Raw genomic sequence first — 12,066 nt, 5'->3', positions numbered from 1 at the left:
TAGGAAGGTTGATAAAAGCGCTGTGAAGAGTTGGTGATGCCTGCTGGGGAGCGGAGGGAGGAGAGGATTGGCAGATTGGAGATCAGCAAGTTTGCAGATGACACCAAGCTGGGGGCAGATGTGGCTGGGTTGGAGGGCAGAAGGGCTCTGCAGTGGGACCTTGACCGCCTGGACAGATGGGCAGAGTCCAAGGGGATGGAGTTCAATAGCTCCAAGTGCAGGGTGCTGCACTTTGGCCACAGCAACCCCATGCAGAGATACAGGCTGGGGTCGGAGTGGCTGAGAGCAGCCAGACAGAGAGGGGTCTGGGGGTGCTGATTGATACCTGCCTGAACATGAGCCAGCAGTGTGCCCAGGTGGCCAAGAGAGCCAGTGGCATCCTGGCCTGCATCAGGAATGGTGTGGCCAGCAGGAGCAGGGAGGTCATTCTGCCCCTGTACTCTGCACTGGTTAGACCACACCTTGAGTGCTGTGTTCAGTTCTGGGCCCCCAGTTTAGGAGGGACATTGAGATGCTTGAGCGTGTCCAGAGAAGGGCAACGAGGCTGGGGAGGGGCCTTGAGCACAGCCCTACGAGGAGAGGCTGAGGGAGCTGGGATTGGTTAGCCTGGAGAAGAGGAGGCTCAGGGCAGACCTTATTGCTGTCTACAACTACCTGAGGGGTGGTTGTGGCCAGGAGGAGGTTGCTCTCTTCTCTCAGGTGGCCAGCACCAGAACAAGAGGACACAGCCTCAGGCTGTGCCAGGGGAGATTTAGGCTGGAGGTGAGGAGAAAGTTCTTCCCTGAGAGAGTCATTGGACACTGGAATGGGCTGCCCGGGGAGGTGGTGGAGTCGCCGTCCCTGGAGCTGTTCAAGGCAGGACTGGACGTGGCACTTGGTGCCATGGTCTGGCCTTGAGCTCTGTGGTAAAGGGTTGGACTTGATGATCTGTGAGGTCTCTTCCAACCCTGATGATACTGTGATACTGTGATGTGTCAGGAAAGCAATTGGGCACAAGCAACTGCAGCTTCTGGGGAAGGGTTTCCTTTCACAGAAACACCTGCATGGTGGAATAGCTACACCAATGTCATCCCCACAGCAAACAGCAATGATGGAGGAACAGAGAGTCATAGAAGCAGTCAAGGTTGGCATGGACCACAAGGAGCAGCCAGTTCCAACCCCCCTGCCATGCCCAGGGACACCCTACCCTAGAGCAGGCTGCACACAGTCTGATCTAGGGTAGACCTTCTGGTGGCCTTGCAGGATCTGAAGGGGGCTACAAAAAAGCTGGGGAGGGACTTTTGAGGCTGTGAGGGAGTGGCAGGACTGGGGGAATGGAGCAAAGCTGGAGGTGGGGAGAGTCAGAGTGGCTGTGAAGAGGAAGTCGTTGAGCAGGAGAGTGGTGAGAGGCTGGAATGGGTTGCCCAGGGAGGGGGTTGAGGCCCCATGGCTGGAGGTGTTTAAGGCCAGGCTGTGTGAGGCTGTGTGCAGCCTGCTCTAGGGTAGGGTGTCCCTGGGCATGGCAGGGGGTTGGAACTGGCTGCTCCTTGTGCTCCCTTCCAACCCTGACTGATTTTATGATTCTATGATGAGAGGATGTTGGAGATAGGTGGGGGTGAGTCTCTTAGAAACATAGAATCAAGCAGGTTGGAAGAGACCTCCAAGCTCAGCCAGTCCAACCTAGCACCCAGCCCTATCCATTCAAACAGTCCATGGCACTAAGTGCCTCATCCAGGCTTTGCTTCAACACCTCCAGGGACAGTACAGCCTCAAGTTGTGCAAGGTGAGATTTCAGCTGGGCCTAAGGAAACATTTCCCCACCAAAAGCCCTGAAACACACTGCCAAGGGCAGTGATGGAGTCACCACCCCTGCAGAGATTTGAAAGGTGTGTAGCTATCTGAGCTGACACAGTTTAGTGATGCACTTGGCAATATGAAGCTTATGCTTGGGCTTTATGATCTTAGAAGTCTTTTCCCAGCTGAGTGATTCTATGATTCTCTTTCCCCTTAATCTGCAGAATGCCTTTGACACATACATATATATACACACACACAAGTTGCTGGCAGAGACTGGGCAGAGGCAGCAAAGTGCTTCCTGCTAACAGACAATCATCTACCAAACACCATCTGCAACCCACAGATAACTGCAGGGGGGGATGGAGGCAGCAGTGCATCCTTATTTTCTGCTCTCCCCTTTTTTCCTGCTCTCTTTGTAGTCTCTCTGGTGCCTGCTATTCCCCCTCTGAACTCTTCAGCTAACTGGGTGTCACCTCCACGGGTTATCACCCTGCAGGCAGGCCAGCAGGCAGGGAAATCTCAGCCAGTTCATAGAATCACAGAATGCTCTGGGCTGGAAGGGACCTCCAAAGGTCAGCCAGGCCAACCCCCTCTGCAGTCAGCAGGGATGTCCTCCACTGGAACAGGTTGCTCAGAGCTCTGTCGAGCCACACTTTGAGTATCTGCAAGAATGGGGCTCCAGCTACCTCCCTGGGGGCCCAACTAACTCCTTGGGGGCCAAACGACCTCCTTGGAGCCCCAAATACCTCCCTGGGGCCCCAAATACCTCCCTGAGCAACTTCTTTCAGCATTCCACTACTCTCATGGTAAAGAGCTTGATGCCTCAGGTCTCACTTTGTTCAGCCAGTGTAGAATATCTGCATTTCCCTCTTAATTTCTTTGATGAAGAGGGGAGGCTGGCAGCTGTTAACACTGATGTTAGCTGGATCCTCCCAAACACAGTGATCAGCTCAGCACCTGGCAAATCTAATGACACAGAAAGTGCTTCTCTGCAACACAGAGTCACAGAACCACACAATGCTTTGGGTTGGAAGGGACCTCCAAAGGTTAACACAATGGCTCATGGTCAAGAGCTGCTATTGGGCCACCAACACCTTGCAAATCACAGAAGCATAAAATCAAGCAGGTTGGAAGAGACCTCCAAGCTCACCCACTCCAACCTAGCACCCAGCCCTCAACAAGCAACCAGACCATGGCACTAAGTGCCCCAGCCAGGCTTGGCTGCAACACCTCCAGGCACGGAGACTCCACCACCTCCCTGGGCAGCCCATTCCAATGCCAATCACTCTCTCTGACAACAACTTCCTCCTCACATCCAGCCTAGACCTCCCCTGCCACAGCTTGACACTCTGTCCCCTTCTTCTGTTTTTGCTTACCTGGCAGCAGAGCCCAACCCCACCTGGCTACAGCCTCCCTGCAGGCAGCTGCAGGCAGCAATGAGCTCTGCCCTGAGCCTCCTCTGCTGCAGGCTGCACACCCCCAGCTCCCTCAGCCTCTCCTCACAGGGCTCTGCTCCAGGCCCCTCCCCAGCCTTGCTGCCCTTCTCCAAACACCTTCCAGCACCTCCACATCTCTCTGCAATGGAGGAGCCCAGAACTGGACACAGCACTCAAGGGGTGGCCTGAGCAGTGCTGAGTACAAGCACGACCCCAGGGGAAGGTGAAAACAAACCAACCAACCAGCAGCTCAGCAAAAATACACAACTCTTACCTTGTACAGAAGCTTGGTTTAGATGAGAGATGTTGATAAATTGTCTGCCCTGGGGTAGAAAGAGCAGGAAAAAAAAAGGATGCATTTATTACCTTGCTGTGTCTGCAGAGGTCCTGCTCTCAGGTGCACAGATCAGAGGATGTCAGTTGCCATCCCTAGCATCTGACTCCATATGTGTGGTGGTCTCAGCACATTTTGCTGGGCTGTGTCCAGAGCTTCTTGACTGTTGGCTGGAGTAATCCTTGGCTCCCTCTGAATAAAAGCTGCTACCCACCCACACAGACCCTGATCCATCTCACTCTTGCTCACTGATGCCAGTTTTGAGATCAGAGGGGGATGAGCCATGAAAGGTCTCACTGAGAAATGACAACTGGCAGATGCTTTGTGGCAGGAAGGTGAGGATAGTCTTTGCCACGATGATCCCAAGGCTCATGGCATAGCTTTTGCTCAAGGGATGTGGTAAAACAAAATCAAAACAAATTAAGAAGTGTTTCTGTTGGCAAGTTCCACAGCAGCAAAGTGTTGTGGCTCTCCTAGGCACACTTCTAAAATGTTATCATCATCCTGATTTTGCTTTGGTCCAGACCCTGCAGGTGGCCAATTATCCATAGATAATCTCACTTATCAACTATCTCATAGAGTTATAGAATCAGTCAGGGTTGGAAGGGACCACAAGGAGCAGCCAGTCCCAACCCCCCTGCCATGCCCAGGGACACCCTACCCTAGAGCAGGCTGCACACAGCCTCACACAGCCTGGCCTCAAACACCTCCAGCCATGGGGCCTCAACCACCTCCCTGGGCAACCCAGTCCAGCCTCTCACCACTCTCATCATGAACAACTTCCTCCTCACCTCCACTCTGACTCTCCCCACCTCCAGCTTTGCTCCATTCCCCCCACTCCTGCCACTCCCTCACAGCCTCCAAAGTCCCTCCCCAGCTTTTTGTGTAGACCCCCTTCAGATCCTGGGAGGGCACAAGAAAACCTCATCTCATTTGTCAATTATCAGTTATCTCATCAGCAACTGGGATGTAACCATCTCATTTTCTGGGCTAAGAGTTTGACACTATGGAAATGACCTTTGGCTCTATTGGCATCTACTGAACTTCGAACACCAGTCCTGGGATCAGCTCAGGGTACAGTACCCAGTGACTACAGGAGGTGTTTAACCCCTTCTAGGTGCTTCTATACAGATGGAAAAGCAGTGACCAACAGTCACTGAATCGAGGCAATGCCAAGCACAAATGCAGGCTGGGCAGGGAGTGGCTGGAGAGCAGCCCTCAGGAGAGGGACTTGGGGGTGCTGCTGGAGGAGAAGCTCAACAGGAGCCAGCAGTGTGCACTTGCAGCCCAGAAAGCCAAGCAGAGCCTGGGCTGCAGCAGCAGAAGTGTGGCCAGCAGGGCCAGGGAGGGGATTCTCCCCCTCTGCTGTGCTCTGCTGAGACCCCACCTGGAGTACTGCATCCAGTTCTGGAGCCCCTGGGACAAGAGGGCTGTGGAGATGCTGGAGAGTGTCCAGAGCAGGGCCAGGAGGATGCTCAGAGGCTGCAGCAGCTCTGCTGTGAGCACAGACTGAAAGAGTTGGGGCTGTGCAGGCTGGAGCAGAAGAGGCTCCCAGGGGACCTTCTTGTGGCCTTCCAGGATCTGAAGTGGGCTGCAAAAGGGCTGGGGAGGGACTTTTGAGGTTGTGAGGGAGTGGCAGGAGTGGGGGGAATGGAGCAAAGCTGGAGGTGAGGAGGAAGCTGTTGAGCAGGAGAGTGATGAGAAGCAACTCCTGCCCCGTTCAGAGCTCAAGACCCAAGGCAATTTTCACATGGCAATCACACCTAGAACAGTTCTTGTGCTGGCTGTTGCTGAGGGTGAGAAAGGAGGAGACAACTCTTTGCCCTCTGTAGAGCAGCAGACAGATAAAGTGATTTCCAACATTTAAACCAGGAGTTTGAGGTCTTCTGAGGTTCCCTGAATGCAGACCTGTGTCCGTGCAAGCAGAGGCTGTATGACCTCCAAGGGAGGAGCAAACGTTCAGTGTCTCTCATTCTCAGCCCACCCCAACACAGACTGGCTGCAGGCTGTCTGTAGTGAACCTGCTGTCCTTCCTGATGATAATGTTTCCTTTGTGGTCTGAAATGCTGAATTGCAGCCTGAATCTGGCTCATCTTTGTTCTGCTTGCAAGTCAGCAACCCCAGCCTGGTTTGCAGGCTGCTGAGGGCAGCAGCCTTGTCTAAAAGACAGAGGGATCAGCTCAGAGGATGTCATAGAACAGAATCATAGAATCAAGCAGGCTGGAAGAGAGCTCCAAGCTCATCCAGCCCAACCTAGCACCCAGCCCTCAACAAGCAACCAGACCATGGCACTAAGTGCCCCAGCCAGGCTTGGCTGCAACACCTCCAGGCACACAGACTCCACCACCTCCCTGGGCAGCCCATTCCAATGCCAATCACTCTCTCTGACAACAACTTCCTAACAACATCCAGCCTAGACCTCCCCTGGCACAGCTTGACACTCTGTCCCCTTCTTCTGCTGCCGCTTGCCTGGCAGCAGAGCCCAACCCCACCTGGCTACAGCCTCCCTGCAGGCAGCTGCAGACAGCAATGAGCTCTGCCCTGAGCCTCCTCTGCTGCAGGCTTCACACCCCCAGCTCCCTCAGCCTCTCCTCACAGGGCTGTGCTCCAGGACCCTCCCCAGTGTCCAAGTGAGCCAGTGGCCTTTGCACCTCTCACACTGCCTCCTGCCCTGCTTTCCAGCCCTCTCCATGCAAACTGTTGGGCCAGGCTCAACAAGACGCAGAGCAACTCTTCTAGGATCATCCAGCCCAACTATCAACCCAGCACCACCATGGCCATTAAACCATGCCCCCAAAGTGCTATGTCCACAAGTTTCTTGAACACTTCCATGGCCACTGCCTCCACTGCCTCCCTGAGCAGCCTATTCCAGTGCCTGGCCACTCTTTCACTAAATGATTTTTACCTAATATCCAACCTAGACCTCCCCTGGCACAATTTCAGGCCATTTCCTCTTGTTCTGTCCCCTGATATAAGAGAGAAGAGGCTGACCTCCACCTCATGCTGACCTCCTTTCAGCTGGTTGTAGTAAGCAGTGAGGTCTCCCTCTGAGCCTACTCTTCTCCAGGCTAAGCAATCCCAGTTCTTTCAGCCACTCCACATAAGACTTGTCCTGTAGACCTTTCAGCAGCTTCACTGCCCTTCTCTGGACATGCTGCAGCACCTCAGTGTCCTTCATAGAATCATAAAATCACACAATCACAGAATCAGGCAGGGTTGGAAGGGACCACAAGGAGCAGCCAGTTCCAAGCCCCCTGCCATGCCCAGGGACACCCTACCCTAGAGCAGGCTGCACACAGCCTCACACAGCCTGGCCTCAAACACCTCCAGCCATGGGGCCTCAACCACCTCCCTGGGCAACCCAGTCCAGCCTCTCACCACTCTCCTGCTCAACAACTTCCTCCTCACCTCCACTCTCACTCTCCCCACCTCCAGCTTTGCTCCATTCCCCCCACTCCTGCCACTCCCTCACAGCCTCAAAAGTCCCTCCCCAGCTTTTTTGGAGCCCACTTCAGATGCTGGCAGGCCACAAGAAGGTCTCCTGGGAGCCTCCTCTGCTCCAGCCTGCACAGCCCCAACTCTTTCAGTCTGTGCTCACAGCAGAGCTGCTGCAGCCTCTGAGCATCCTCCTGGCCCTGCTCTGGACACTCTCCAGCACATCCATAGCCCTTATGCAGTGAAGTGCCCAAAAATGAACACAGCATTCAAGATGAAGCCTCACCAGTCCAAGCACAGGAACATGACCACCTCCCTCCTCCTGCTGGCTACCACCAGCCTGCTCAGACCATTCTTGGCCACAACACAACTCCAAAAAGAAAGTGGCATCTTTTCTGGCAGAGCAACAAGCCCCAGAGCAAGAAAAGCTTGATTGGACAGAAGCTCATGGGGTAAGCCAGACATAAAGGTTTGTTTTCCACCTTTGGAACAAACATTTCCCAAGTGGTGGCCAAGCTTTAGGAAATAAGAGTCCTCAGCTTGCTGCTGGCACACACCAGTGTGGCCTGCATCACTCCAGACACTGACTGATGTGTGGAGGATCCCCACAGGACATACAACTGCAGGCTTACCTTGGGAGGGGCAGGAGGAGGTTTGCTCTTGGGTTTTGGGTTGCTTCCAGATGCATTGGGCATCAACTGGTTCTTGCTCCCAAGCAACCCCATCCTGCAAAGAAGGTCACAAATTACTTGGTTTTAATGAGGATGCTTTTGGGGAAAGGAGCAGGCACTGGAGGAGGAAAGAATCTCCTCACTCCTGAAGAGCAAGCTGGAAAAGGTGAGAATGCAGAGCAATGGGACAGTGAAGGGAGCTGATGAAGTAATGTGTTAATGACAAAAATATTCCAGTACCAGAATCATAGAATCAACCAGGTTGGAAGAGAGCTCCAAGATCATCCAGTCCAACCTAGATTAGGTTGCTTGAAGATTCTACAATGCTACCAATCATCCTCTCTACAGTCCTACTGCAGCCTTGGCCTTTGAGAATCATCAGAGAATCATCATGGAATCATCATCACAGACTCAAGCAGGTTGGAAGAGATCTCCAAGCTCATCCAGCCCAACCTAGCACCCAGCCCTATCCAGTCAACCAGACCATGGCACTAAGTGCCTCAGCCAGGCTTGGCTTCAACACCTCCAGGCACAGAGACTCCACCACCTCCCTGGGCAGCCCATTCCAATGCCAATCACTCTCTCTGACAACAACTTCCTCCTAACAGCCAGCCTGAACGTGTCCTGACACAGCTAGAGGCTGTGTCCCCTTGTTCTGTTGCTGGCTGCCTGGCAGCAGAGCCCAACCCCACCTGGCTACAGCCTCCCTGCAGGCAGCTGCAGGCAGCAATGAGCTCTGCCCTGAGCCTCCTCTGCTGCAGGCTGCACACCCCCAGCTCCCTCAGCCTCTCCTCACAGGGCTCTGCTCCAGGCCCCTCCCCAGCCTTGCTGCCCTTCTCCAAACACCTTCCAGCACCTCAACATCTCTCTTGAATGGAGGATCCCAGAACTGGACACAGCACTCAAGATATGGATTTCTGCTTGGTTCCCTGATGCTCTCTGAAGTCTCTTTGCAAGAATTTCCTCCTAACATCCAGCCTAGACCTGCCCTGGCACAGCTTGAGGCTGTGTCCCCTTGCTCTGTTGCTGGCTGCCTGGCAGAAGAGCCCAACCCCACCTGGCTAAAGCCTTACTTCAGGTAGTTGTAGACAGCAACAAACCCTCCCTTCCCCCTCAGGCCCTGGAGGACAGGGGAGGACAGGAGGGTGCACCTTTGGCACTGATTTGTCCTCTGCTCCTGTTGCAGCAAGCCAAGGGAAGAGCATCCATGCAAACCATCCCGGCTGGGGATCCCCACAGAAAGGGAAACAGAGCATGCTGGGCATCATCTACAGGCAGGATTGGAGAGAGGAAGAGGGCAGAGGAAAAGCTGCTGGCTGTCTCCTCAGCCTCGGGCTGGGATGTGGATGGACTGCAGGATGTTCCCTACTTGCCTGCATCCTACGCTGCTGCTCCTGGAGACACGATCCGAGGCTGAGCGAAGCGCTGGCCGGACCCATGACAGGTGCTCCATGGGGCTGAGGGACTTTGCAGAACTCCTCTGTTAGAGACCTCTGGTTCCCACCAGGGCCACAGCATCCATGGGACCAGCTGCTCTCACTGTTGCAGCCCCAGGCTGCAGGAGCAGCCTGATTTTCTCAGGTGCTTTTAATGGGCTTTCTTTTTTTAATCAGGTCTTCGTGTCAGGACTGATTCTTTCCTCCTCCCCCCTCCCCCTCCAGGGATTCCTTGCTCTATTTGGAATATAAAATCAATCATCTGGAGGGTGTGTGGAAATTGCCAACAATTGGACAACCTGGCCAGTGAAAATAGCAGTGAGGAAGGTGAGAATTCCGAGGGGAATTCAGACACAACCCTCAGTAAAATCCAGAGGCCATCAACAGCTGTCATCACCAGCAGCCAGGAGGGCTGAGAATGGGCTGTGTTTCCACTGTGCAGGCCAGCAGGTGTTAGGAGATGGCCAACTGGGTTTGCAGTGACCTTTCCTTTCTGGGATGGAACAAAGAGAGAGAAGAGAAGAGAAGAGAAGAGAAGAGAAGAGAAGAGAAGAGAAGAGAAGAGAAGAGAAGAGAAGAGAAGAGAAGAGAAGAGAAGAGAAGAGAAGAGAAGAGAAGAGAAGAGAAGAGAAGAGAAGAGAAGAGAAGAGAAGAGAAGAGAAGAGAAGAGAAGAGAAGAGAAGAGAAGAGAAGAGAAGAGAAGAGAAGAGAAGAGAAGAGAAGAGAAGAGAAGAGAAGAGAAGAGAAGAGAAGAGAAGAGAAGAGAAGAGAAGAGAAGAGAAGAGAAGAGAAGAGAAGAGAAGAGAAGAGAAGAGAAGAGCTCTCTCAAATGAAATGCCTCTGATAGAGTAATGGAATCATAGAATCATAAAATCATAGAACCACAGAATCAGTCAGGGTGGAAAGGGAGCACAAGGAGCAGCCAGTGCCAACCCCCCTGCCATGCCCAGGGACACCCTACCCTAGAGCAGGCTGCACACAGCCTCACACAGCCTGGCCTCAAACACCTCCAGCCATGGGGCCTCAACCACCTCCCTGGGTAACCCAGTCCAGCCTCTCACCACTCTCCTGCTCAACAACTTCCTCCTCACCTCCAGCCTCACTCTCCCCACCTCCAGCTTTGCTCCATTCCCCCCACTCCTGACACTCCCTGACAGCCTCAAAAGTCCCTCCCCAGCCCTTTTGTAGCCCCCTTCAGATGCTGGAAGGCCACAAGAAGGTCACCTGGGAGCCTCCTCTGCTCCAGCCTGCACAGCCCCAACTCTTTCAGGCTCTGCTCACAGCAGAGCTGCTGCAGCCTCTGAGCATCCTCCTGGCCCTGCTCTGGACACACTCCAGCATCTCCACATTCCTCTTGTAATGGGGGCTCCAGAGCTGGCTGCAGTACTCCAGGTGGGGTCTCAGCAGAGCAGAGCAGAGGGAGAGAATCCCCTCCCTGGCCCTGCTGGCCACACTGCTGCTGCTGCAGCCCAGGCTCTGCTTGGCTTTCTGGGCTGCAAGTGCACACTGCTGGCTGCTGTTGAGCTTCTCCTCCAGCAGCACCCCCAAGTCCCTCTCCTCAGGGCTGCTCTCCAGCCACTCACTGCCCAGCCTGCATTTGTGCTTGGCATTGCCTCCATCCAACCACAGGTCCAGCAAGCCCCAACCCTCTATGAACCTACTGAACCATGGCAGCATGGTCTAACGCAAGGAGGCCTGGTCAGGGACTCGTGGGTGACACTGAGGAAGTGACTTTCTCATTCTGTCTCAGCAGGTTGAGTAGGGAGGCTGAAATGCCTCCCTCCTGGGAGACAGATATTGCACAAGAAGTCAGGATTTCTTTCTACAGACTCCTGGAGCTTTCTGGAGGATGCCCAGAAGCAGAGTTGGCTGCTGCAGGATGTTTTCAGTGTATCCCTTTAAGCTACTGCAGAGTTGAGACTCCCAAAACCACTGTGCAAAGCTCTGTGGGCAATTGCATGATGTATTTTTGGTGCTATATGGGGCAGGAGGAGGGAAGGGTCTCGGCCTCAGGCAGCTTGAGGCTGGAATGAGCTCATGTGTCTTGTACGTGGGCTGCTCTCAGCGAGGACAAACATCAGCTGACATCCACAAAGTGTGAAGCACAACTTAAAGGTTGCCCACAGGCTGGTGGTGGTGTTTATAAGAGGAAAGGCTTGACAAAGGCTAAGGTCAGGGTTGAGCACCTTTGCCACCCATAAGACCCAAGGATAAGTCGAGGCTGGTTGAGGATGTGAGGCTGTGTGAGATGGGAGCAGCTACTCCAGGATGCATGTGCCTGATGCCCTGACACTGCTCCTGGGGCCATGAAGTGTCATAGAATCATAGAATCAAGCAGGTTGGAAGAGACCTCCGAGATCATCCACTCCAACCTAGCACCCAGCCCTGGCCAATCAACCAGACCATGGCACTAAGTGCCCCAGCCAGGCTTTGCTTCAACACCTCCAGGGACAGCAACTCCACCACCTCCCTGGGCAGCCTATTCCAATGCCAATCACTCTCTCTGTGTCCTTTCCACTAGGGGGTGGATTTCATGGAAATCAGCCCTGGCTCTGGGCTGCTCTGTGCTCCTGGCAAAGGACAAAAGCCTCTTGGAGGGCTGCAAGGATGACTCTGTCATAAACAGGGGTCTGCAAGTACTGAGGGCTCATGCCTGAAGGTCAGCAGAAGGTGATTCTGAAGACATCCAGAACAGACACCCACTCCATCACCCCTCACCAGGTGTACTGCAGAGTCACAGCATCATAGAATCAAGCAGGTTGGAAGAGAGCTCCAAGATCATCCAGTCCAACCTAGCACCCAGCCCTGGCCAAGCAACCAGACCATGGCACTAAGTGCCTCATGCAGCCCACCCTTTCCTCAGATGAAAAGCTTAACTGCAGTGAGGAGCTGCTCCTGGGAGCTGCCAATGTGTTATAACCAATCTACCAACCTCCATCTGGAGACCTTGGACTTCCTGAGCTCTGCCAGGCAGCATT

At 53.9% G+C, this 12,066-nt stretch overlaps 1 protein-coding gene across 2 annotated transcripts in view; it reads right to left on the bottom strand.

Moving 5' to 3' along the window:
- Positions 1-12,066, bottom strand: part of BLK (BLK proto-oncogene, Src family tyrosine kinase) — a 53,539-nt gene that overhangs the window by 34,115 nt on the left and 7,358 nt on the right. Inside the window, exons 1-3 of one of the 2 annotated variants that reach the window (XM_064146825.1) lie at positions 9,026-9,180; positions 7,614-7,707; positions 3,487-3,535 (exon numbers count right to left, since the gene is read on the bottom strand). In XM_064146825.1, the coding sequence (XP_064002895.1) occupies positions 3,487-3,535; positions 7,614-7,707; positions 9,026-9,105 (223 nt within the window). In that variant the 5' untranslated portion in view covers positions 9,106-9,180. Of the gene's footprint in view, positions 1-3,486; positions 3,536-7,613; positions 7,708-9,025; positions 9,181-12,066 lie in introns of those variants that run through there. The other variant, XM_064146824.1, reaches the window with a different exon arrangement.

This window comes from Pogoniulus pusillus, chromosome 7 (genome assembly GCF_015220805.1).
Source record: "Pogoniulus pusillus isolate bPogPus1 chromosome 7, bPogPus1.pri, whole genome shotgun sequence".
Lineage (NCBI taxonomy): Eukaryota > Metazoa > Chordata > Aves > Piciformes > Lybiidae > Pogoniulus > Pogoniulus pusillus.
Note: the sequence above shows the minus strand (reverse complement) of the source record. Positions and strands in the feature narration are given on the sequence as shown.